At 47.9% G+C, this 27,393-nt stretch overlaps 1 protein-coding gene across 8 annotated transcripts in view; it reads right to left on the reverse strand.

Moving 5' to 3' along the window:
* Positions 1 to 3,043: 3,043 nt before the first annotated feature.
* The window catches only part of Slc25a25 (solute carrier family 25 member 25), a 38,457-nt gene continuing 14,107 nt past the window's right edge, over positions 3,044 to 27,393 (reverse strand). Inside the window, exons 1-11 of one of the 8 annotated variants that reach the window (XM_021192225.1) lie at positions 19,384 to 20,000; positions 10,214 to 10,340; positions 10,044 to 10,131; positions 9,388 to 9,423; positions 9,033 to 9,144; positions 7,821 to 7,979; positions 6,278 to 6,430; positions 5,900 to 6,007; positions 5,649 to 5,816; positions 4,958 to 5,108; positions 3,044 to 4,870 (exon numbers count right to left, since the gene is read on the reverse strand). In XM_021192225.1, coding sequence (XP_021047884.1) covers positions 4,686 to 4,870; positions 4,958 to 5,108; positions 5,649 to 5,816; positions 5,900 to 6,007; positions 6,278 to 6,430; positions 7,821 to 7,979; positions 9,033 to 9,144; positions 9,388 to 9,423; positions 10,044 to 10,131; positions 10,214 to 10,340; positions 19,384 to 19,602 — 1,506 coding nt within the window. In that variant the 5' untranslated portion in view covers positions 19,603 to 20,000 and the 3' untranslated portion in view covers positions 3,044 to 4,685. Of the gene's footprint in view, positions 4,871 to 4,957; positions 5,109 to 5,648; positions 5,817 to 5,899; positions 6,008 to 6,277; positions 6,431 to 7,820; positions 7,980 to 9,032; positions 9,145 to 9,387; positions 9,424 to 10,043; positions 10,132 to 10,213; positions 10,341 to 12,710; positions 13,002 to 19,383; positions 20,001 to 27,393 lie in introns of those variants that run through there. The other 7 variants (XM_029535951.1, XM_029535950.1, XM_021192223.1 and 4 more) reach the window with 7 other exon arrangements.

Below are 27,393 nucleotides of genomic sequence, written 5' to 3' on the forward strand. Positions count from 1 at the left end.
AAAAAAAAAAAAAAGACTGTCCCGTAATTGCCTATAGCTTTAGGAATTAATTCCCACCTAGCCTTCCTTGACAGACAGACTGGTTTGGGAAGCTTTCCTTGTTGATGGACATCTGTACTGTGTCCAGCTTTTGGATGCTGCAGATGAAGCTGCTGCAAGCCGTGGACAGCTTTCTGTGGTGTGTGTTCCTCTGGCATGTACATCTGTGTATCATGTGCAAAATGGTGCCAAAATAGGCCAGAAATGGGCATTGGATCCCCTGGAACTAGAGTTAAAGATAGTTCTTAACAGCTATTTGATTGCTGACCATTAGATCTAATGGTCTAATGGAAGAGCAGTCAGTACCTTTAACCACTGAGCCACCTCTCCAGTCTCTTGCTCTTGTTTTCTGAGAGAGGGTCTCACCATATAGCCCTGACTGTTCTGGAACTTGCTATGGAGACCAGGCTGGCCTTGAATTCAAAGATCTGCCTTGCTCCATAGTGGAGGAATTAAAACCCTGTACCATCATGCCCACCCCAAATTGTAGGGGTTTTGTTTTCCACTATCTTTAAATTTTTATTTTATGTATATGAGTGTTTTGCCTGCCTGTATATCTTCCATGCCTGGTGCATGTAGAGGCCAGAATAGAAGGTTGGGTCACCTGCACCCACATGATTGTGAGCCACCAACAATGGTCTAGGCACTGAACTGGGTCTTCAAGAAGAGTAGCCAGTGCTAAACCTGGAGCCATCTCTCCAGCCCTACACTTTTGACTTCTGATAGTCTTGCCTTCAACACACCCTCCTGCTTCAGTCCCTTCCCAGTGCTGGGACAACAGGACTAAACCACCATACTCAGGACAAACTACTTATTATTTTTCCTTTTGAGACAAGGTCTCACTATGTAGCCCTGGCTGACAGAAAGCCCAGGCCAGACCTGGCTAGCCTCAAACTCAAGAGATCCACCTGCCTCTGCTTCTTGAGTGCCCACCACGCCAACACAAACTACACAGTACGTTTTCACTCAGAGGCAAGCAGGTGCAGGCTTGGGGATAGAACCGCTGATTCACTAGGGCAATGTCTGGCTGCCATCACTAGGACTCAGGGTTACCATTTGACCTTTCTTGCCTCTGGAAGCACTGAGGGGACTGCTCCAGGTTCTCAACAAACTTGGATCTGGCCTCCTTCAAATACAACCATTCTTTTTTTTTTTTTTTTAAGATTTATTTATTTATTTATTTATTATATGTAAGTACACTGTGGCTGTCTTCAGACACTACAGAAGAGGGGGTCAGATCTCGTTACGGATGGTTGTGAGCCACTATGTGGTTGCTNGGATTTGAACTCAGGACCTTCAGAAGAACAGTCGGGTGCTCTTACCCACTGAGCCATCTCACCAACCCCTCAAATACAGCCATTCTAATGTGCGCATGCCGGCATCTCTGGCTTCCCTGATAACTCAAAGAACAGGGGCCCTTTGTCATATATCATGTGTGTGTCCCCCTGTCCCATATCCTCCCCAAACCCCACCCCACTTCCTTGGTCATTTGTAAATTACTTTGTGTTATGTGTGAACCACAGTATATGTGTGAAGGTCACAGAACAGCCTAAACCATCTCGCTCCTTCTACCGCATGGGGCTCAGGTCATCAGGCTTGGCAGCAAGTGCATTTGAGCCATCTCCCCACCCCCTCCCTTGGAGACAAGGCCTCATTATGTGGCTCTAGCTGTCCTGAAACTCAATTTGTAGACCAGGCTGACCCTGACCTCAGATCTGCCTCTGCCTCCCTAGCACTAGGGCTAAAGGAGCGTACAACCATGCCCAGCTAAGTGTTAGAAGATTTTTATTTTTATTGATTTTTAAAAAAGATTTACTGATGAGTACATTGTAGCTGTCTCCACACACCAGAAGAGAGCATTGGGTCCCATTACAGATGGCTGTGAGCCACCATGTGGTTGCTGGGAATTGAACTCAGGACTTCTGGAAGAGCAGTCAGTGCTCTTAACCACTGAGCCATCTCTCCAGCCCAAGATTTTTATTTATGTTTGTGTGCATGTATACCATGTGTGCAGGGCCCACAGGAGTCTGGCCCTCTGGGAGAGGAGCTGCCTGACCCAAATGCTGTTAAAAGGTGACTCCTGAGTCGTCTCACTAGGCCATAAATGCCATTTAAATAAAAATGATCGATTTTATTAATTCATTTGTAAGGTTTATGTGTGTGGGTGTAGACGTGGAGGCCAGAGGACAACTTGTGTTATTCACTGGTTCCTCCCAGTCCGTGGCTTGTCCCCGTGATGGAAGGCTCTGGGTGACAGGAACTGGATTTCAGAGTTTTAGGTCTAAGATTCACTCAAGTGTGTACATCACTCAGAAAAAAAGGAAGCAGGGGAGACGGACTTCAGAGCTTTGGCAAGAATCAGGATGAGGATAAAGCAGGCAGCAGGGAGACTGTCATGAGCAGTGGGGTCCCAGGTCTACCTGAAGGTAGAGGGGGTTCTCTGACAGGACTAGAATGAGAGGTTAGGCAGGGAGCAGGGTGCTGTTGATGACCCAAAGGTTTTTAGCTTAAGTCTTTAGAAAAAAAATGGGGTCACCTTTTGCTGGTGTGACAAAGATGGAGATGCAGTTGCTCTGAGAGGAAAGCCAGAAACTGCCCTTTGACATGTGTGTGACATTTCAATGTTCACCAGCTGTTTCAGTGGAGAGAGTGAGCTTGTGCAAGCAGGGACTCATCTGGCTTCAAGTACAAAATGAGAGTCCTCTAACAAAGCTCTGAGATGACCTGAGTGGGTGTGGTAAACAGGTCTGAGCTGTCCAGGCCTCTAACACCCGGGAGGCCTGGACAAAAGCAGTCTGTAGTGCCTGGAGACCATGGGAAGAACAAGCTCCCGGCAGGAAGGAGAAGCCCTTGCCACAGACGGAGCAACCCAATCTAACCAACACAACACCACGAAGTGCCTCCCTAGAGATGAGGGGGTAACTAACTATGCAGGCAACAGATGAGGAAAATATTAATGTCCCCCAACACCCAGGCCCAGAGCAGAAAAACCCTGGCTCCACCGTCACATTTGAAGCGACTTTATTAGAAGGCTGCTTGCCTTTGACAAACTCCAGTTACAGCATAGACTATGCAGACCGGTGACATTTGCATTGATCTTTGCATCCTGTTTGGATTTCCCTCATCAGGCCATTCTGGGGCAATGGAGGCACAATTGCCAAGTGGCCAACAGGCCACTCATTGAGCATGGGCAGTTGCGGGCCAGGAGGGAGACCAGGTCACAGGTTGGGGAAGGCAGGCCGCCCTGTCCTTCAGTCCTCACCCTCAAACCAAATTCCTGGTGAAGCACCTCACTGCCTTGTCGTTCCAAAAGGGCAAAATAAAGAAATCCTCCCGGTCCAGGAGAGAATGTCGAGCCGCCACCTTCCCCACCACCTCACCCGGCCTGGGTGGTCTTCCCTGTGCCATTCTGGTGGGACAGACACGCCGTCAGTGTGGGCAGCAGGCAAGGTCACTCTGTGGCCACTTTCCCATCTTGTCCCCCCATGCCCCAACAGGTGATGACAGGAAGGTACAATCAACCATGAACATAAATATGAATAAAAAAATGAACTTGAAAATGACAGGCTATTAATTAAACAAATCTATAAAAATAGTTAGGACATAACTCTGTTCAAATAAATACAAAATAAATAGGCTCCAAGAAGAGTGGTACACGCGTGGAATGTGAGGCTGGTCCCGCTTGGCCCCACGGGGCCCTCAGAACAGACTTGAGAGCAGGCAAACTACCTGCCCTGGGCTCACAGCGAGTGTGGCACTTGCAGTGTCCAGCTTGTCCTTCTGAACCAAATCCTTTACCCACTAAGACATAATTAAGGCCTTTAGCATCGTTTTCTTCTCATTAGGGCAGCTGACATGGGGCAGGTATCCTGCCCACCCTCACACCACAGAACTGAACAATGAGTGTGGGCATGAGATGGTGCCAGTCCTGACAGGGCTTAGGGGCAGCTCAGAGGACATTAGGCCCATGCAGGCAGCACAAGTCCTCCGTGTTCCAGGTCCTAGCACTAGCTTTCAGCAAAGCCATGCACCATGGTGTCAGGCAGCCAGTGCCTGTACCCGGGTACATCCAGGTGGCCTTGCTGGTAAGCTCAGAATAGGCGAGGACATAATGGTACTTCTTCAGCTTCCCGTGCCACAGGTACGCATGGATGCTGCAGCTTGGGAACAGGTTTGGAAGAGCAGCACTGAGGGAAGATGGACAGAAGGACAAGAAAGAGTGGGGGCAGGCCCACTTTCTACCACAGCGCATCAGTGGAAAGATATGAGGGGCACAGGAATGCTCTTTGGACCAGAGGGATGCCATGGCTGAGGTCTGGCTGCATGAACGAGATGGAAGAACTAAGCTGGCATCCAAGCTCGCTATCTGGCAGGCACTGCGGAAAACGTCCTGTCTCTAGTGCAGGAGCCTACATCTTACTGACCCCTGGACTCCAAGGAACAGCCACAGGTCTTCCTTGGAAGAGACACGAAGGTCTGCCAGGTCAGCAGGACCAGCCCAGAGCTTGCCAGCTCCCTGCCCGTCCCCTGTGGTATCCTGGGTTTCACAGCTTGGGTAAGTCAGCTTAGTGTTGGCACATTCACAGAATGAGGCGGCTGCAAACCCTGGGCCGCAGCCCAGGCTCACCAAGTCCACCACCCTCCCGTCACCGAGACTGAACGCCCAGGGTGATCTTCAGGTTCTCGTAGACCACGTAGCTGATGCTCACAGCCGGGATCACCTTCATGAAGTTGGGGGCCAGCCCCCGGTAGAGCCCAAAGGCCCCCTCAGTCCGCAGAATCTGTTTGAAGAGGCTGCTCATGGTTACCTCAGGTGCGCCCTCAATGGAGGCTGTGGGAGAGAGGCCACTGGTCAGATGCCATCTGTCACCCACCCCAACTGCTAGGGACATGAAAGCCAGACCAGGACCAGCCTTACCTTGTGCCTGCATCCGGGTCCTGACCAGGGCGAGTGGGTAGCTGGCAAGCTGGCCACAAGTACTGGAGATAGTGCCACAGGCCAGGAGCACGAACACGCCGGGGTCCGCACTGTTTACTGCGTAGCGCTGGAGCCAGGTGTTCTTCAGTGTCTAGAGGGAGATGGGGTACACAAGTTAGCCTTAAAGAGCCCGTGGAGGAGACTTACACTGGGGGCAGGGGCGGGGTCAGGTATTGGATCCACAGGAAAGCTGTTTCCTATCATGTGGGATCTGAGAAGCCAAAGTAACCTGATTCACTTGGCCTGGGCCTTGCTGAACTCCTGACTTGCCTGCCTTTGGCATCCATTGTCACTTGAGGCTCTTGGCTAGGACAGGAAGCAGAATGAGGGTGGAGGGAATGCTATGTTCCCACACAGAGCACCTGGCTCTGTGCTCTCAGTCTATGGAGATATGTGAGCCCCCAGTGGCCACTGTTCTTGGGTCTGCCTGCTGAACCTCTGGACCCTAGGAGGGTACAGAACCTGGGACAGAGTTTGGGCCTGCTGTGCAGAAGGCAGAGGGTGACAGGAGACCACTGCAGGAGAGAGCTAACCGCTATCTCCCATCTAAGCCTCTCTCACAGGGTGTTGGTACCAGGCAGGTGCTTTATTTCCCTTCCCATCCCAGGCCCTACTGCCAAGAGGGCCTCACCTCATAGACAGCTAGGTCGATGCCAGCATAGGGGATGATCCCCAGCATGTTGGGGATGTAGCCTTTGTAGAAGGCAGCTACACCCTCTTTAGCCAAGATCCTCCTGGCACAGTCCAGCATGCCAGAGTACTGGCCTGTTTTCCGCAGGGCCATTCGGGTCTTCAGAACCTGCAATCAGATGTCAAGTATGAACACCGCCCGTTCCTCTGTGTCCCATGTGTACCACCCACTCCAGGACTGTTTCCCCTTACCTCCATTGGGTAGATGCTACTCTGGGCAATGGCCCCGGCCAAGGAGCCTGCCACAAGCCTTTCGTGGATCCTCAGCGTCTCCTGATCACTACCGACAAGGCGTTTCATCTAAAATAGGAAAACAAGGGGATGCACCAGGGGCCACAACACTTCTGGCCCCGCCCTTGCTCTTACAGCCAGCTTTGGATGAGACCTGTGACCCTGAAGCTACCTCTGCTGTCCCCAAATGGAAGAAGGTAGTATGAGAGCTGGGGCCATGCCCAGGCTATTGATCTTGCTGTCCTTTGAGTACAAACATTGGCTCTAATTTCAGGGACCTCAGACCAGCAGATACTGCATAAGCAGCAGCCAGCTGGCAACTCTCTCCCAGGTCCTCACCTGCTCATATGCCATGAATTTGATGGCCGACTCAGGGGCAATTTTGAGGACATTGATGCCGTTGCCCCGCCAGAGTGACTTGGCTCCCCCTTCTCGAATCATCTGTGTGAATCCACCTATGATGCACATGTTGTTGCTGCGGGAGGCATGGACCTGAGGAGGACGAGAGATCAGAGGGACTCAGCAGGACAGAGGGAAGCCTCCACTGTCTACCCTGGGAGGAGCCTTTCTGGGGACCTCTTCAGAGAGGCTCTTTCCTCTGAGTAATTCAATTTAATGTCCTGTGATCCAGCCGGCATGGCTGGGTGTCTTATTATTTTATTTTAGTTAGTTTTTTTTTTTGTTTTGTTTTTTTTTTTTGTTTTTTTTCGAGACAGGGTTTCTCTGTGTAGCCCTGGCTGTCCTGGAACTCACTCTGTAGACCAGTCTGGACTCGAACTCAGAAATCTGCCTGCCTCTGCCTCCCAAGTGCTGGGATTAAAGACTTGCGCCACCACCGCCTGGCTAGTTAGTTTTTGTCAGGCTCTTATACTACGTAGTTCAGGCTGGCCTTGATTTTCATCCTTCCCAAGTGCTAGGATTAGAGGTATGCCCCACCAACCCAGAGAGGCCAGCTCTTGATCTCTTTCACTAGACCCCTGGGATTCTGTTAAAAACGGAGTAAGAGGGAACCGTTCATGCTTCTGTTTTCTCAGAGGCTCTGGAAGGAGGAATGGCTAAAGGCCATCAAGCTGGGAGGAAGGGCCAGCACACACCAGATTAAGCCTTAAAGCTCTTCTAAATCTTTTGCATTATTGTTTCTGGAAGATAAAGGGAGATCCCACTTATGCCAGGGGGGATGAGGTGGTGCCTGCAAAGCATTCCAACTCCATTAGCTGCAGTGGGAGGTTCGGGCTTTTAAAGCAGAGCCCCAGCTGAGGGAGGGAGGGGAAGCTGAGCCACCCGTGAATCATGGGTAAAAATATGCTCGCTCTCCTGCTCACCTGCACGAGCACCTTTGGTCTGTCCAGAGGGTTTCTGGGGGGGTGCTGTTTCTGGGTAGGCCTCCTGGCACAGAAAGTGCCAGACAGAAGCAAAATGGAGTAACTGGTCACTGGTCAGACAGACATCAAAGTCCACCAGTGTCCTCATGTGGGTCATTTCACAATGCTTCCCTGACATCAGACAAGCTTATCTCTGCCCTGCGGACGTGGAGCTGCATGCTCAGCCAAGGTAAAGGCACTGCTTCTAGGTCATGCAAGGATTTTCTTTCCCTGCCCTCCATGACACATCTTATTCATCCTGAGATGCACTGACGGAATCCAAGGAACAAGCCCAAGTAAGGTGATATGCAGCTTATGTTTCTCTGATATAATTAGACCAGCTAAGCACAAAGGTCACCTAGACCGGGATCTACTGGTGCCTGGGAAGCATTAACTCCAATTTCATTAGCTGCGGTGGGAGGTTCGGGCTTTTAAAGTAAGGACCCAGCTGAGGGAGGGAGGTTCGGGAAAGCTGAGCTCCAATGAACCATGGTAAAAATCTGCTTGCTTTTCCTGCTCACCTGCATGAGCACCTTCAGTCTGTCCAGGGGGGCAGTGCAGGTTCTGGAAACTGCCCCTGCCCCACCTCCTGCCACCAGGTGCCTCCACCACATCCCCGTCTGTCTCTCCTCCACTGTGAACTCATCTGGGACTGTCAGATTCTCACCGACATCGAAGATCTATGGGGAAGACAAGCAGAGACATAGCCAACTTTACTCATGACATCCTGGCCGTGGTCACTGCCTTCGGCTCTCCCTTTGCCCTGATAGTGGCTGCAGGTCTGAGCAGGTAGCAATTGAGGAGACGTTATAACGCTGCTGGGCTACTGGGTTGCCCTTGTAAAGGAAGCTCCTGGAATGTCCCGCAAGGACTTTAGGGCTAGACTACAAGGCTCAGGGAAGATGGGTACAAACCCTGCAACCTGATACAGAACAGAGTGTTATGCAAGGCCTAAGCAAGCAGGGTGCTGTGCTACCTGCGTAATACCTTCTCTCTGGGACTGCTCCCAGCTAGCTCTGCTGACCTCTGGGCTGCAGGCCAGAGACAGGCTAGCTGTTCTGAACCCTAGAATCAGTCACTTACTTTCACCCAAGAAGTCCTGACCTGGCATTGTGGATGCAGAGAGGATAAGGCAGCCCAGCCAAGAACACCAGACGTCTTTTAAGTAAGACCAACATTTCTAGTTGTGGGTCCACATCTGTCTTTCTGAATGTGGACCATGCTAACAGAGTGAAAACAGTATGCAGGCCCTACAGGGTGTGCTTATTAAAACCAAACGCCCCAAATCAGAGTCTAACTCTGTAGCCCAGGCTGGCCTTAAACTCATGGAGCTCCTCTGTCTCAGCCAAAACACATATTTTTGCCATGGAGAGAAATGATACTAAAAAAGAAACACAGGGAAGGCGGAGGCATCTGTAGCAAGGTTTCTTCCCCTCATCCCATGGAGGACAGACTGTCTGCTTCTAGGAGAATGGACAACATAGGAGAAGGAGATATTTGGAACGGCCCGTGAAGGGCAGCAGCATACAGCGTACACCCAGCACTTCAGGTCACTGGATGTTCAGGCTGGTCATTGTATGGAAGGAGGAGGGACATGTGTCTGGCAAAGGAGGGACAACATCTCAGTGTATCATCAGGACCCCCCGCCATCCCCCCACAGGCCTGGATGGGGATGGAATGAGAGATGCCAGACAAAGATGGCTGCCTGAGTGGACAGTGGATGTGTGCCTCACCGTCGAGTGCTTCCAGTACAGGATGATCTCGGGGATGTTCTCCACAGGGTGCAGGAGGTGGTAGTCCCTCCACTCATTCCAGTCGATGGTCATCGTGCCATTCTTGTCCATGCTGTAAGCAGAAGCATGGTCACTTGCTCGCACGTGTCACACCCACCTGCCAGTTGTGTGCCCCACCACCCAAATGGGATGGAGGCAGGTGCCATAGCCACCCAGGACACCATGGGGACCTTGCCCATAAGAAAGAGTGAGGTGGCTCCATACCCCATTTTCCACAAAATAGAGATGTGCTGGCCCACAGGAACCCCATTCTGATCGGGGAGAGAGGGAATCACGGGGAAACACAGATACTTACTAGGTGACAGGGCCCCAGAAGTGGCCCGTCCGTATTCTGACAGACAGACAAAGGAGGATGCAAAGGAGAAAGGAGAAACAACACAAATAAATGCGCTGAGCAGGTTAGTAAGGCAAGCACACACCCACAGACACCAGGGGCCAGCACAGCATGAGGAAGCGGGCAGGACTGTGCTCCTGGGGTTGCTGTCCCTGTGACCAGCCGGCTTTCAGGCCAGCCGGGTACAAACTGTTCCACTCGCAGGGCTTTCTGGCAGCCCTCTGCTCATGAGTGAGCCATCTTTCTGGCCAGCATATGTGGCTACAGAGTAAAGAACAAGCTATAGCAGCAACCTAAGTTAAGGACCACACATGGTACATGTCCCTCCCCATCAGGCAGAAAAAGTTTTCCAGGGACACTTCTCACCAACGTGAAATGCCCACAACTAATCTTGTCATTTTAAAGGTTGCAGGCATTGGGCTAATTCCAAGTTTATGACTCTTCCGTGAGAGTAGGGCCGCAACCTCAGGAGAAGCTTGCTTTGGGGAGGGGCTTCTGATCCTCCTTCTAAACACAGGGCCAGTTTCAGGGATGCAGGCCAACAGTGAGCAGCACATGAATTAGTCCAAAAGCCATTAAAGCATCTCCTAGAACAAAGCTCACCCACACCCACTCACCTCTTAAGAATCTTCTCCGCCTGCTGTTCAGAGATCTTGACACCCAGGTCCCGTAGGGACTGCATGATCTCCTGAGCATCGATTCGTCCTGTGACAACAAGAACCATGAGCAGGGTCCAGCATTCGGTAAGCCAAGGCTTGCCCGGCAGAGGAGCTATAGCCAAACTCACCATCATTCTTTTTGTCCAAACTCTTGAACACCAGCCTCAGTTTTTTCTCATGATCTTGGAGGTAATGTACAAATTCTTCAAAGTCCAGTTGCCCATCAAGGTCCTTGTCACCTGCTTGCACAATTTTCTAGAGAACCAAAATAAGGACTTGAGATTTTGCTCACTAGCCTCTTATCACAACACGGAAATAACTGTTCTCCACAATGACCCAAGATGTCCTATCTCTAAGGCTGTATCAGTCCATGAAAATCATAAGGCATCACGTCAATTTACCCATACACCCAAAGGCTAGCCAGAAGCCAACCAAGCAAGGGCCCACCTTGCTCTGGTGAAGAGATCCTCCTAGGAGAAAGCCTTGAGAGGCCAGCAGGGCAGCCGGGTGCTTGCTCTTTCCAACATTCCCCAGACCAGCTTGTTACGCAACCAGTGTCAGTGGCTTGGCTTTCCTACAGAAGCACTCCTGGCTGACAGCTGGGGATAGCCTTGGTATCTAGAGTCCCTTAGGAACCCTGCTACATACTCCATCCACTGTGTGGCATTAGCCCACTAATAATTTGGTGATGAGGGTAAAGGCTCAGACAATGCCTACTTGGCAGAAACGTTGCCAGGGAACACTCTGGAGGGTGTAGAGACTGACAGGAGGAGCCAAGGGCAACTATTCTTGAGCTCATGCATGACAGCACTGCCATTCTGGTCCCTGGTCTCAGGGATACCAGCTATAACCAAGCCCAGATTCCCAACCAGGCACTGAACACCAGCCAGGTTAGCTTTACTAGTTTAGTGATCTAAGGCTTTAAGAGACCCTGATCTGCAGCAGCTCTGCCAGTCTTAGGTGAGCTCTGCCTGGCAGCTGTAATACCAGCTGCATGCAAAGCAGCTGGAGCGTCTCCACTCAATGGGGAATGGGGGTATGCAAAAGCTTTACTGAGTCAGCACTTGGGAAGCAGAGACAGGCGGATTTCTGAATTCGAGGCCAGCCTGGTCTACAAAGTGAGTTCCAGGACAGCCAGGGCTATACAGAGAAACCCTGTCTCAAAAAACCAAAAAAAAAAAAAAAAAAAAAAAAAAAAAGCTTTACTGAGGTCTGTTGATGGTTGGTCTGTCGGTCTATCTATCTAATTTATTGGGGAGAGCACTTTAAATCCAAAACAGAGAATCTCATAAGAAAAATGTTTCTTGGTTTTCCCACGGACAAATCCATCCACTAGTCAAGTTAACAAACTAGGTCAAAGAGTTTTGAGCTAGGGTTTAGAAACTGATGGACCACTGGCTAGCTTGTATTCCCCAAATTCGGTCATCATGGTTTCCCTCTTACTTAGACACTGAATTTTGGGGGGAGGGTAGACATTTATCTCAAGGAGCCAACCATGTGAAGGATGAGGTTGGCATGTGGAACTGATTGAACACATCTTATCTGCTAACTCGGATTATGTTAACTGTGCTCTTAGCCAAGGGTCACCACCCCAGATGTCAAGTAGAAGGGAAAAATCTATATGCCATTCAGGAAGGAGGCACACAGAACTCTATCTTTTGTTCCTAGGTTACCTGCCATCAAAGTACTCTGGCCTGGGGGTAATGCCACACCACACAGACCATCCGCAACTGTGCAAACTGTACCCTATTTAAAAATATTCTCCAACAGTTTGTCCTGTATCTGTGGGTATGGTGATGCACACCTATAATCCCAGCACTAGAGAGGCTGAGCCAGGGGGACTTCTGAGAGTTTGAGGTCATCCTGGTCTATGCACCAAGACCCTGTCTGAAGAAATGCCAAGTGTGGTGGCACATGGCTTTAATTCCAACACTAGGGAGTCAGAGAAAGGTAGATCTCCTTGAGTACCAGGCCAGCCAGGGATACATACAGATGCTGTCTTTAAAAGCAGGAAGGGGGGAGAAGACTTGCTTATTACCCCTTTACAGTCACTCCAACTCCACTCTGTGTGTCTCCATTCTGAGATACACAAAACCACACACCAGCACTGGGGACAGCATGAAATTTAGTGCATCATAGTAAACCCCAAAGCCAAGTTCAGTTTCTCATCAGAAAATGGCCAGGATCACCATTGGCATCCTGTTTCCTGGGGCACCTAAGCACTTGAAAGTCCAAGAGGGAAGGCTGCCCTATATCCTAGCCTCTCCTTCCCAGGGTGCCTCTACACTCTGCCCTGGAGTCACAGGAACGTCCCACAGCAGTGAGACAGCCCAGGACTCTATGACATCCTGTACATTTTAGGAGCCTTCATCTGTACCAATCTCCTATCTAGAGATTCCATCTCCCACAAGTGCCTTCCCTCCCAGTCCAGGAAATTACACAAAACCCAGCCATTCCCATGAAAGTGACGTACAACTGCTGGCTACAGCCACAGAGGGCTGGGGAAACACCTACATTTCAGACATTCTTTCCTCTAGGCCAGGAAGTCATGCCTAGGTACCATTCATCTCTCCACTCAAAACCAGTCCCTGCCTGCCCCTCATGGCACCCGCTCAGCATACAGACCTGCTTCCATTGGCGGTATGTGGAGAACTCTTGAGAGGGGATAAAGACACTGAGTTTGAAGATGGATTTCAGCTCGGCGGGAAGCCCCTTGGATTCAAAGTACTGGAACTCAGTCTGAGCCGCCCCAGCAATGGGCACATACAGGCACAGGCAGAGCATGCTGGTGAGACCGGGTGCTCAGCCACCGCCAGGAGCAAGTGCTGGCAGAAGTCAAGAGTGGGAAAAGCCGGTATTCCCAGGAAAACTAGCACCAAATATACCGGCTCCTGCTGTCACACGCTGCTTAAGTCCTGCCCTTTTACTTAATTGAAAAAAAAAAATTCCGCCCACTGTAAGTTCAGCCAGCAGCCAATAAGCACAGTCCTCAGCAGCTGGCAGGATCAGGTTGCTCAAGAGCAGAAGAGCAAAGATCAGGACTGACGTCACTGCTTGCAGAGTTAACTCTTGGCGCCCAGGCAGCAGGCACTGCCTAGGGTTGCAGTCCCATGCCTAAACAAACCTTCACCCTGGCAGTCAACCCCTCCAAATAAACAAACAGCCAACTGTCTGTTTTCATACAAGGTCCTCAAATGCGTCACACTATATAGCAGCTTTCTCTTAGTAAATCATTCCCAATTGAAAACTGAAAATAGAGACTGAATCAGAGATGTTGAAAACTGACCCAGGCTACTGAGAGAGAAGAATCCGAATGCCACGTCCCCAGCTGTCCTGGAACACAGACCCAAAAATCCACAAGCATTCTGTGCCTGGGATCAATCACTGGGGTTAGCCAAGGCTGAGATTTATATTTGTCAAAGCCTATGCCCACTGAAAACACTTGAAACCTTGGTCTGATGGTAACCCTGAGAATTCTGCTGTACCACTCTGAAGCCTTTTAAAGTGAACTACAATTAAATGAACCAGGCGTATCGGCTCACAACTACAGTCCCAGCATTTTGGAGGTTAAAGGAGGATCTCCAGTTTTGAGGCCCTCCTAAGCTACATATTAAACCTGTCTAAAACAGGGTGGGATGGAGGCTCAGGGGTAGAATGCTTGTTTGTCACACAGAAGGCTCTGAGTTTATCTGGACTAATTGGGAAGTGCCTGAGAGATTAGTAAAGTACACCTCTGGGTGTGTCCACGCAATTCCAGAGAAGATTAGCCAAGTGGGGGGATTTACCCTGAGAGCAGAATGGGACTCCAGATGGAGTAAGACGGTAGAGCAGAAAGCCAGCTGCTGTAGGCTTGCTCTCTTCTCTGATTCCTGGCCATCATGATGGAGTCAAGACAAACCCTTCCTTCCTTAAACTGTTTCACAGTAACATAAATCTGACCAGTTGTTGGGCATGGAGACCCAGGCTGGTAATCCTAGCCCTCAGAAGGCCAAACAGGAGGACTTTTGAGAGTTCAAAGCTAGCCTGGGCTACAGTGTAAGACTATCTCAGAAACTAATAAAATATCTAGAATAAGACTTACTCACCAGCCCGAAGAGGGAGAGAATGAAATAAAACTGGACCCCTCGCCTATGCTCACTGCAAATGCTTGTTATGTGTTTATAGCCAATCCCATTACCACTGTGTCTACTGCCAGCCCAGCAAGAGATCCACACTTTAAAGAGTGCTGGAAGGATCTGAATCTTTATTTTACTTTAAAATTTGTAACTCTGTGTTTGTGTGTGTGTGTGTGTGTGTGTGTGTGTGTGTTTTGTGGGCTATTGTACACAAGCCATGAACATGCAGTGTCCTCAGAGGCCAGAGGCACCAGATTCCCTGGAACTACATTTACAGGTGGTTGTGAGAAGCACGGTGTGGGTGCTGGAAACTCGGGTCTTCTGCAGAAGCAGCACATGCTCTCTCTGCTGAGCTGTCTTTCCAGCCCCCAGATCCATCATTACTGAGGAAGATTCTTTACATGCCTGACTGCCTTGCCTTCTCTTTCCATTCCTTCCTTCCCTAGAGATGAGACTTGCTGAGGGCGAGATCACGTCACTGAGACAGGACGGGATTGGTTCCACCCCCATTCCTTCTACAATGTATCCCCCATCCCTTCCTAATATAGACTAAGCCTTCTAACTCCTGGGATGCATTAAAATGGATAGCTACCATTTGGGGATCAGCAAAAGTGAGAGGATTTTCAACTCCAAAGTGCTTTGTTAAGAATCTGTAAAGGTATCATACCTTTAACCCCCACACGCAGAAGGCAGGTGAGTGGGTCTCTGAGTTCAAAGCTAGCCTGATCTGTACGGAATAATCCTATGAAGAGGAACCTAGAATAAGATATGCTGAATCATTTTGTATGTATAACACTGAAACAGAATCTAACAAACAGGGCACTTTGGGCTCTCTGAGACTTAAGTTTGTAAATGCAGGCCTTGGAGTGCCCTGGAGGCTTTATCCAGGCAGATTCTTGCTCAGATTCAGCCATCAATGAAATTGTCCAATCCAGAAGGTTCTGCTTTGGAGTTATTCTAACACACATGTGAAGTCTACTGCTGGAGTCCTAAAGACAGAGGCTTTAGTGTATGCCCTGGCCTTCACCCACCTCTTGCCTGACTCACAGAAGGGGCTTTGCTAGAATTTTCTGGGTGAAGGCTGGTGACAGCAGGTAAAGCTGCTTGTCATCAAGCCTTACCACTTAGTTCAATTCCTGCGACACACGGTGGAGAGGGCAGGTACCTACCTACCTGTTGTCCTCCAACCTAGGAGCAGATCATACACACGCAGGCACACAAAATTTTAAATGGGCTGGAGAGATGGCTCAGAGATTAGCAGCACTTGCTGTTCTTCCAGAGGACCTGGGTTCAAATCCCAGCACTCACATGATTCACAAACATCTGTAAATCTAGTTCCAGGGAATCTAACACTCTTGTGGTCTCCAAGAGCTTCAGGCATGCACATGGTGCATGGACATACATACAGGCCAAACATCCACACATGTAAAATAAAAATAATTAAAAAGGAATTTCTAGTCGGCAGTGGTGGTGGTATCAGTGGTGGCGGCCCACACCTTTAAATCCCAGCACTCAGGAGGCAGAGGCAGGCAGATCTCTGTGAATTCATGGCCAGCCTGGTCTACAGAGTGAGTTCCAGGACAGCCAAGGGTACACAGAGAAACTCTGTCTTGAAAAACAAAGAAACAGGGCTGGAGAGATGGCTCAGTGGCTAAGAGCACTGACTGTTCTTCCAGAAGTCCTGAGTTCAATTCCCAACAACCACATGGTGGCTCACAACTGTCTGTAATGGGATCTGATGCCCTCTTGTGGTGTGTTTGAAGACAGCAACAGTGAACTCACATACATTTAAAAAAATATATATATATCTAAAGGAATGTTCTCTGAAATGCCCCGAAAATGATTATTATCAGCATGTCATTTCACAATGATACCTCAATTCTATTTCAGCATTAGCTTTGTTTCATTTTCTATGATGATGGGACCTGAACCCAGGGTCCTGAATGTCAGGCAAGTGCTCTACAACTGAGCCACACCCACATGTCCAATAAGGGTTTTTTTGTTGTTGATTTTGTTTTTTAATTTTGAGATAGGTTCTCTACTTATCCTGGACTGGCCTTGCACTCAGAATCATCTACCTTGGCCTTCCAAGTACTAAAATTATAGACATGAACCACCATTAGTTTAAGAAACTCTGGAACATTTTTTTCTTTTGCCACTGTGGTTGAGTGCTTGGGTTGTACTCTGTAGAGGCCAGGCACAGTGGCACTTATCTGAATCTATATTCCCAGGAGACAGAGTTGGAGGCCAGCTGGGCTACACAAGTAGTCTTTGCCGCTGTGTCCAAACCTTATTCCCTGAAAGAAAATAAAATAAAGCAGAGATCTTCACAAGGTTGGCCTGATTTAACACCATCTTATAATTCAGAACTCTGTCTTCAACACAGAAACGGACTCTACCAGAATGAGTTGATCTCTAGGTGCCTAGTGACTGAGGCAACGCTGTCCTGAGACTTCAGATTGTAGGCCACTAGGGGCTTCTGCAGCCATCTCTGCACCTAGAAAAGCACCCTGGAGAATGACATGCTCTAGTCCCAAGCCTATAGGAAACAGAACTCAGGCTCACAACCAGGGCCAGATTCCAGTTACAATAAACAGCCACTTAGCCAAACACTGGGACCTCCCATGATCAACATAGCACAGTGCATTTAAATGTAAGCCCCATGTGAAGAAATAGGGACCGCAAGCTTGGGGTCCAATAACTTGTGTCATTTCTAGGCAGTTCATGACCCTTGGGACCTGAGCACAGCACGCTGTGCCCTTCTCTGCTCTCTTTCCTTACTCTATCTAGTTTGGTGACCCAGATCTGCTTCCTGTCCTCCGATGCCTATTCCTATGACTAATACAAAAAATATACCAGTGGCACTAGAACCCTTAGGACTCTGTGGCATCCGACTTCATTTAATAGGTAAAGGAGTGAATATCCTCCCACTTGGGTCTGCCAGGGCCACCATCAGCTCTCCTCATCCTGCCACTCTCACATGCCCTATCCCCTCCACAGGAACTTCCGGTAAGGGCTGGAATACACTAAGAGGGCAGATACGGTGCCTCTCAGAGTGTAGTGCTGGGCTGGAAAGTAATTCCTCTCTCCTCTGCAATGACTCAGACCAAGCCTGAAATATTATGTGAAGGAACAGGCAAGCCCCACCCTCAAGGCTCTCAAATATAATTGGCTGCTCTGTCACTTTATGATCACGTTGCCATGACAGCCCAGTGTAGCAGGTTTCCAACGAAACCTGCCTACACTTGGTAATTACACACACAATGAGCACAATCCTGGGATTCTGAGAAGACGGCCACTCAGGATCTAAGCTCCACTGTGCATGGGCACCTCCCACTGCAGACAAATGGCTTTCTTTCCCAACTTCGGATTAACTGTGAGACAAAGATAAAGGGGAAACTGGAGTAGTTCCTATAATAAGAGCTTGCAGGAACCTGGCTTACAGACACATATTTACGGTGGGGTGGGGTTGAGAATGAAACAGTAGTGCCTTGGACAATGAGACGCCTGAGAACTAAAGGTGCTCCAGACGCTTTCCCAAGCTTGCTGGGGTCTGCTGAGAAAGGCAGAGGCCGAGCATCTCGTGCACTTTGTGTGGTGTAAATGCTGACTGTTTCCATTCTTCATTACTGACTTTCAATGCTGCCCAGAGGTGTCCTCCCCTCCCCTCCCTCTTTGAGCCACACCAGCTGCTCTACCTCCCCCTTGCCCTTCCCACACAGCCCACCAACCCATTTCTCTTCCAGGAAACAGAGTCAGTATATAGTGTGGGTCTCCACAGGCCAGGCTACAAAGTCCCACCCAAGGCAACTCCTTAGGGGCAAACCTGGCGAAGGGTATCCACAGAAGCTAGGAAGTAGAGCAGTTACTAAATTAATGTTTAAAAATGATAATTAAAAGAAGGCAGCCAGCTCATTCAGGAGAGAAGGTTAGCAGGGTTCCTCTCACAATTAGCATACCACTATTTCAGGTCCTGTGTGAGGTTGAGAAAGGGCAGAAAGTGGCACCCTCTCACAGCACAGTAAGCTCAAATGGCTCATGCAGGACACAGTCTCTGGGAGACCCTGACAACATGGAGCTCACCACAGTCTAAGGACTCCACTTATTGTCAGTGCTCAACAACAGTAAACTTGTCACAGTGAAGTCCCTGACTATTGGTGCATGCTAGATAAGCACTTGCAGGGAGACTCAATGTGACATTTGGGGGGCATCTATTATATGCCAAGCACTGGGTAGACTCGAGTAAGGAAGAAGATTCAGGAATGAAACTCAGGGGTTGAATAAAGCTGTGCACACTGCAGCCAGTCCCCATCTGTTCTACGTTACTGGCTTGGCCAGTCCCATAAACAGCTTCCTGAAGGAAGGAAGCAAGTTTCCAAAAAGAGCAGGGTCAAGCCTCAGCTCTTCCTCTCCTTAAGTAATTCTGGACAAATTACAGAATTTCTTGTTCTTCTCCCACCTCCAAATGGGGAGTACTGTCACCTACCTTGGCTCCTGGGAGGTCTGGATGCAAGGTTGAGAGGTCCTGACACTTGGCCAACCCTGGTGGCTGTGGTCAATTCAAGAGTCACCAGCCTCTACCCTTCTATGACTCCAGGCTCTCCCAGGTCCCAGCCCAATCCCTGAACTTTCTCTGGGACCTAAGGTAAACCATAGCAGGCTCACCAGGCAAGGGGAATGTGACCTTCAAGATGCTGACATGACCTGTCCCCTTTCAGCCTGCCATAGTGACACACACTTTTGATCCTAGAACTTAGGCAGAGGCCAGCCTGGTCTATACAATGAGTTACAGGACAGCCAGCCATGATGCAGAGTGAGACTCTGTCTAAATTTGAGGCACCTTCTCTTTCAACGGAACCAGTCACATTCTTCACGTAAGTGAAGATAATATACTTTAGTTTGTCACTTTCAAACGGCTTGCTCAGTGAAACAGACACTCCTGAGGCTAATCTATTTTCCCCTCAATGACCAAGCAGGTGCAGCCCCAGTGTTAAGAAAGTTTTTCACTGGTGACAGACATCTTGGACCAAATTTGTAGCCTTCCTCATCACATTTCTCTAATACCAAACTGGATTTTTTTTTTTTTTAAGTTCTCCTTCCCACACCCATTCTTTCTCCCCTTACTGGGAAAATGATCCCAGTCCAGCCCCTAAACTAGAACGTCCTCTTGAAGGTGCTGTTACCTTAGGAAACTGTTCTGCAGGTCCGACCACCAGCAAGATGGTGGGTCTCTTTTCCGTGGCCTCAGCCCTTCCGTTTTGTTTCCCCAAAAAGGTGGACATCTGGTCTCCCTGAGCAGGGGCCTGAGAGCCTCTGACTCCATGATCGATGCCCTCTCTGGAGTCCTGGCACTCAGCTCTAGGGAGAAAGCTAGACAGAAAGTGCCACAGCGTCTGTAGCATCCCGGCCTCCTCCAAATGCCACTGCTGACGACTGCTCACTTCTTAGGGATGTGACCACAGTGCCAAGGGTCTTTAGCTACACAGCTGTCTGGGGAGTTTCCAGGCTGAAGCTCTACATGCAAGGGCTGGTCCTGCTTTTTCAAATTCACTCGCTCGTGCCTAGCCTATGAAGTAGCTCACTTAGGGAGCCTCCCCGGCTGCTGGCAATAAGAAGAACAGCTGGGCTACTTCAATCAAAACTCACTTCAGCGGGCGGGGGATCAAAGGCCTGGCTCCTTTTCTGTTCTTTTTGTAAAGCAAAAATAATATCCAGATAGACCTTTCCCGGAAACAACTTGGGGCTCCCAGTCATTCAGCCGTCCTCGCTCATTCCGTAAACCTAGGACAGAGCATCTAGTCTGCATTCTCACTGCAGCAGGACCTGGCCAATCACCTTTGCCGACACTACTGGGTTCATTATCCCCGACCAGCATCAACCCTCCAATCACAGGCGGAGTATTTCCTGCCTGCAGCCCAGCTAGTCCACTGGGAGGTACAGACCAGGTTCATTTTGCAGAATCTGGGCAAGCTCATCTTTAGAAGCAACTTCCCGTTCTCCCCAGGGTAGCTTCCAGAATGCCACTCACCACACTCAGCATGATCCAGGGTCCTTAGCAACACCTCAAGTGACTAGCACCACTCCCTCCTCCCGGTATTCAATTTTCTCCAAGCCAAGCCTAGCAGGAGGCAAGCCTGCATTGATAGTTGTCTCCAGGAGATGCACTGACTTGTCAGCCAGAGAGACTGCCACCCATTTACCGCCGTCCCTCAGACCAGACCCAGACTTCTATCTGTCCACTTCGCTGGGGTAATTACCATGATTAATCTTTGGCAGGTTTTAGTTTAACAGCAGACAAATGTAGAGAACAACTACCATCTCTCCCAATGGCGATCAGTATTCATTAGCGTTCTATTTTTAAACTGTAAATCCAAGCCTGGGGAGATGGCTACAGCTGGTAAAGGCACCTGCCAAGGCCTGCTGATCTGAGTTCAATCTCGGACCCACAGCGTGAACCAAGAATCTATTCCCCACACACTCGTGCCCACAGACATTTACCTGAACAGCACATACTTACACAAATACATAAATAAAATCACATTAAAAGATGCAACCCCATCTTTAATCCCAGCACTCGGTAGGCAGAGACAGGCGGATTTCTGAGTTCGAGGTCAGCTTGGTCTACAAAGTGAGCTCCAGGACAGCCAGGGCTATACAGAGAAACCCTGCCTCGAAAAAACAAACAAACAAACAAACAAAAAACAATGCAAACCCTCCCCCAAGCTCATCAAACTCATGGGAGAGGATGGGGGTACCTGAAACCTACCCACTACAACAAGGAAAGAGACATAGCTACAGGCACCAGCTCTCCAAAAGCTCCAGCCCTCTACATTGCAGCCCCACATTTAGCTTACTCTACACAGAAACACAGATACACACAAATAAAGACGTTCATACACACATATCTTCATTATGTATAAACTAATTTCCCAAACTGTTGCTTTTAAGTTTTCCTTTATTTTTGAGAATTCCATAATGTATGTTTGTTTTCGTGACAGGGTTTCTCTATGTAGCCCTGGTTATCCTGGAACTCACTCTGTAGACCAGGCTGGCCTCAAACTCACAGAACTCAGCCTGCCTCTACCTCCCAAATGCTGGGACGAAAGGTGCACCACCACTGCCTGGCTAAGAGAATTCCATAAATGTATCCAAAGAAATATCTACTCATCCCCCGCCCCCCCAACTTCCCTCATATGCCCCTCAACACGCCCATCCTTTATTTGTGATAACCCACTAACTCCAGTTAGTGTGGTCCACAGGTCCACAGGTCTAGAGAAACCTATAAAGAGAGTGGGCCTCCATTCTTAGCAGCTATCCACTGTCAGTAGTGCCTCAGTGTGGGGTGAGGCCCGGAGACAATCTATACCAAGATTCTGGCTGGCTTGAGCAAGTTACCTTGGCTGCTGTGAGATTGTGATCGTCATAGCCACAGCATGTGCAGAAGGCCACATGTCCCAACACTTTACACTTTACCCCATCCTCCAGGTCCTACATTCTTTTTACCTCTTCTTCAAAGACATTCACTGAGCACTGGTAGTGGTGGAGGAGGTTAATATAGCTGCCCTGTTCAGGGATGGGAACTCAGATCAGTCTCTTTCTCAGCATTCTGAGCAGGTCCAAATCTCTCTGCCTACTCCTGACCAATATAAAAGAAGCCCCCACACTTTTTTTTTTTTTTAAAGGAAAACACCTTGCAGTTCGGGTCCTTTATTTCTTTTTTTTGTACACTGGGCCATGAATTCAAGTGGGATAGGCTCCAGCAGCTCAGGCTCTTTTCTGTTTGCCCTCACAAAGTATGTTTCTTGGGGGCTCAGGCTGGCACTTCTCAGCTGGCTTTCTTATAGTGCGCAGGACCACCAGCCCAGGGGTGGCACTGCCTACAATGAGCAGGCCCAATCAATCAAGAAAATGTACCACAAGCCCACAGGCCAATGGTAGGGGTATGTTCTCAATTCAGTTTCAACTGCAGTCACCTCTTCTAAAATGTCTCTAGCCTGTGTCAAGATGACACAAAAACTAGCCAGTACAGAGATTCTTGAGTTTTTTAATAAAATGTGTAAGGGTGTTTTGCCTACATTGTATCGTGTACCACATACACTACATGCAAGATGCCCACAGATGCTAGAACAGGGTGTCAGATCTACTGAAAGAGTTACAGATGGTTGTGAGCCACCATACGGGTGCTGGGAATTGAATCCAGGTCCTCTTCGAGAACAGCCAATGCTTTTAACTGCTGAGCCATCTCTCCAGCCTTTTTTTTTTTTTTTTTTTTTAAGATAGTCTTAACTGCGGGCATGGTGGCACACGCATTTAATCCCAGCACTTGGGAGGCAGAGGCAGGCAGATTTCTGAGTTGGAGGCCAGCCTGGGCTACACAGAGAAACCCTGTCTTGAAAAACAAAAAACAAAACAAAACAAAAAAAGATAACTATGTCAACCTGATTAGCCTTCATCTATGTAGACCAGACTGGCCTCAAATCACAGAGATTCACCTACCTCTGCCTCCTAAGTGCTGAGACTAAAGGCATACATCACCACACCCAGCTAAATTTGTCAACATTTATTTGTTTTGTGTGTAAGTATATGTATATGTGTGGGCAGGCATGCACCAAGGCATGTATGTGGAGGTCAGAGGGCAACTTGCTTGAATTGCTTCTCTTCTTCTATCATGTGAATCCCGAGGAATCAGATTCAGATCATCAGACTTGGTAGCCTCTGAGCTACCATGCCAACCCAACAGCTGACTCTTTTAAGAGAACGGGCACCTAAATTATGGCACACCCATACAGCAGAACCCTCATGAAAGGGTTAAAAACAAGACAGCTCTTACAGTGGGCCATTATGGGATGATCTGCAGATAAAAATGTGTATAATGAAAAAAGTTATTTCTGTATTTTTATATAGGACAATTACGTCTGAAAAGGACCACTAAATTAAAGAGGGAGGGGGTAAAGATTTATTTAGGATTATGAGTGAAGGCTGCCCAACAAGAGTTCTCTTTTCCTTAAGTTTAACAACTGTTTCTACAACAAAATTATAGAAGAAAACTTCCCTAGCCAAAAGAAAGAGATGCCTGTGAACATACAAGAAGCCTACAGAACTCCAAATAGTTTGGACCAGAAAAGAAATTTGTCCGGTCACATAATAATCAAAACATCACCAGGCATGGTGGTGCACGCCTTTAATCCCAGCATTTAGGAGGCAGAGGCAGGTGGATTTCTGAGTTCGAGGCCAGCCTGGTCTACAGAGTGAGTTCCAGGACAGCCAGAGCTACACAGAGAAACCCTGTTCCGGAAAAAAAAAAAAAATCAAAACATCAAATGCAATAAACAAAGAATACTAAAACCAGTAAGGGAAAAAGGTCAAGTAACAAGTGAAGGCAGACCTATCAGAATGACATCAGACTTCTCACCAGAGACTATGAAAGCTAGAAGATCCTGGGCAGAAGTCATACAAGATCATAAGAGATCACAAATGCCAGCCCGGGCTACTATATCTAGCAAAACTCTCAATTACCACAGATGGAGAAAACAAGATATTCCACGATAAAACCAAATTTACACAACATCTTTCCACAAATCCAGCCCTACAAAGAATAATAGATGGAAAACACCAACACAAGGAGGGAAACTACACCCTAGAAAAAGCAAGAAAGTAATCTTTCAACAAATACAAAAGAAGATAGCCGGGCTGGAGAGATGGCTCAGTGATTAAGAGCACTGACTGCTCTTCCAGAGGTTCTGAGTTCAATTCCCAGCAACCACATGGTGGCTCACAACCATCTGTAATGGGATCCGATGCCCTCTTCTGGTGTGTCTGACAGCTACAATAGTCATATAAAGAAAATAAATAAACTTTAAAAAAAAAAAAAAAAAGAAGATAGCCACAGAAACATAAGTACACATCTAATAACAAAAATAACAGGGAGTAACAATCACTTTTCCTTAATATCTCGTCAATGGACTCAACTCCCCCCTAAAAATAAACTCCCCATGGACTAACAGACTGGATACATAATCAGGACCCAGCATTTTGCTGCATACAGAAAACGCACCTCAGTGACAAAGACAGACACTACCTCAGAGTAAAAGATTGGAAAACAATTTTCCAAGCAAATGGTCCCGAGAAACAAACTGAAATAACCATTCTAAAATCGAACAAAAATTGACTCAATAGAAACAGATGTAAAAGCCGGGCAGTGGTGGCGCACGCCTTTAATCCCAGCACTTGGGAGGCAGAGGCAGGAGGATTTCTGAGTTCGAGGCCAGTCTGGTCTACAAACTCAGTTCCAGGATAGCCAGGGCTACACAGAGAAACCCTGTCTCAAAACAAAAACAAAAACAAAACAAAAAAAGAATGCATGTTGAAGGGCCGGTAAGAGTACTGACTGCTCTTCTAAAGGTCCTGAGTTCAAATCCCAGCAACCATATGGTGGCTCACAACCACCCATAATGAGATCAGATATCCTCTTCTGGTGTGTCTGAAGACAGAAACAGTGTACTTATTTATAATAATAAAATAAATCTTTGGGCTGGAGCGAGCGGGGATGACTGGAGCAAGCAGAGGTCCTAAAATGCAATTCCCAACAACCCCATGAAGGCTCACAACCATCTGTACAGCTACAGTGTGTTCATATACATAAAATAAATAAATAAATCTTTAAAAAAAAAAAAAAAAAAAGAACGTGTGTTGAATCTTATCAAAGACTTTTTTTTTTAAAAAGATTTATTTATTTATTATATGTAAGTACATTGTAGCTGTCTTCAGACACTCCAGAAAAGGGCGCCAGATCTTGTTACGGATGGTTGTGAGCCACCATGTGGTTGCTAGGATTTGAACTCAGGACCTTTGGAAGAACAGTCGGGTGCTCTTACCTGCTGAGCCATCTCATCAGCCCCAAAGACTTTTTCTTTTCTTCTGCTTCTACTGAGATGATCACATGATTCTTGTATTTTTTTTTTGTCCACGTATTTGGTTTATTACATTTATTTCTTATATGTGTTAAAAAATAAAAAAATAAAATCAGCCGGGTGTGGTGGCGCACGTCTTTAATCCCAGCACTCGGGAGGCGGGGGCAGGCAGATTTCTGAGTTCGAGGCCAGCCTGGTCTACAGAGTGAGTTCCAGGACAACCAAAACTACACAGAGAAACCCTGTCTTGAAAAACCAATAAATAAATAAATAAATAAATAAATAAATAAATAAACAAATAAATAAAATTGATGAAAAAAAAGGAAAAAAGATTTATGAATAAAAAACAAACAAACAAACCCAACTGCTTCTACATTTCTTCTATCACATGGGTCCCAGGGAGTTAACTGACCTAAGACTTAGTGGCAAGCCTCTTTATCTACTGAGCCATCTTGCTGGGTCCTGGAAGATTTAGTTTCACTGAATATTCTATCTTGCAAAAAGAAAAGCTGGACCTGAATGAGGCTCATACACAAACATCCATAAATATTTAAAAGGAAGCTGCAAGGCCAGAGAGGCAGCCAGCCTGGATAAGGCTTCCTGATGCCCGTGGGGAAAGCTGACGGGTGCTGTAGTGGCTACTGTCTCCATGGATGCACACAAAACTTTCAAAGAACGTTTTCTGCAATGACAAATATAAAGGTCTTCAGACTGTAGGCTGAAATTCCAGCTATCACCTACCAGCTCTGAGACCTTATCTTACTTTAGTAGTATATGCTTTATAAAAATAAAACCCACCAGGACTGAATCTAGGGCCTCTGTTAACAGGGGCTCTATTGCTGAGTTCTTTGGAAAGCACTTTTTTTTTTCAAGACAGGGTTTCTCTGTGTAGCCCTGACTGCCCTGGAACTCACTCTGTAGACTGGGCTAGCCTCAAACTTACAGAGACCCACCTGCCTTTGCCTCCCAAATGCTGGGATTAAAGGTGTGGGACACCACTACCAGATGTAAGCACTTAAAAACAAACAAACAAACAAACAGAAACAAAAAACCCAACTTTTCATTTTTGGAAGGGGTTTCTAAGTTGCTCAGGCTGCCCTTGAACCCATTCTATGACAGACAGGTCTTAAACTCTTAGTCCTCTTGCTGTACCCCACAAGATGCTGAATTTATAGATCTTTGCCACCAGGCCCATCTCTGATTCAAGATTTTTTTTTTTTTTGAGACAGGGTTTCTCTGTGTAGCCCTGGATGTCTTGGAACTCACTCTGAAGACCAGGCTGGCCTCGAACTCAGAAATCTGCCTGCCTCTGCCTCCCGAGTGCTGGGATTAAAGGCATGCACCACCACACCCAGCTACCGCCCAGTTTTGATTCAAGATTCTTATGTGGAAAATGAGACAGTAATAGAACATTTTTTTTTTTTACTTTGGGCCAGTCTAGAGCCAAGACTCCTAAATAAACACATCAACCATACAGTATATTACACACACACACACACACACACACACACACACACACACACACACAGAGTACTAGGGATTGAATTCAGGGCAAAGGCACATCCTTAGCTTAACAAGTCAATCCTTTCATAAACCCGAACACTGTTTAGGCACAGAGAGGTTGAACAAATGAAGGAGATAATGGTGTCAGGGGTTCCCACTACAAAACCCACTTATGTAGGTGTTGGCTGTAATTGAATAGATTTCTTCATACCACAGAGCTGAGTTACAAACACTAGGGCTTCCAGCCAGGACAGGGTATCAAGGAACTGATTTACACCTTCCTGTGTGTAGCAAGAAAAAACTCAGAATACATGAAGTAATGTTTTCAAGCCACTGAACAGGCACAAAGGGCACCACTTCCTGAGAAATGTGTATGGATGAGGCAATTCCTGCCGCGAGTTCCCAGGCTCTCATGAAGTGGAAGGGCTTGAACAGAGCTGGGCAACCTCCCAGTCTGAAAAAGACGAGGCTGCTACCAGAGCAGCCTGAGTATTCAGAGCAGGGTACCAAAGAGGAGACAGTTGCAGAGCTGCAGAGGGTCCCCTAGGAGTCACAACACACCACTAAGCTCACAGAGATGGTCCCGACCTCCCAAGCCCGGGTGAAAACCTCACCACACAGAGTTTAGGGAATAGCACTCATGGGGATCTGTCTTCATTTATGGGCAAAGTCATTAGACTGTACCTATCAATGTAAGCCCTCCTGATATTCAATAATTTGGGTGTTTCAAATAATCACGCCCAGACTAACACTCAAGAATATTTATGGGGCTGGTGAGAT

This window comes from Mus pahari, chromosome 3 (assembly GCF_900095145.1).
Source record: "Mus pahari chromosome 3, PAHARI_EIJ_v1.1, whole genome shotgun sequence".
Lineage (NCBI taxonomy): Eukaryota > Metazoa > Chordata > Mammalia > Rodentia > Muridae > Mus > Mus pahari.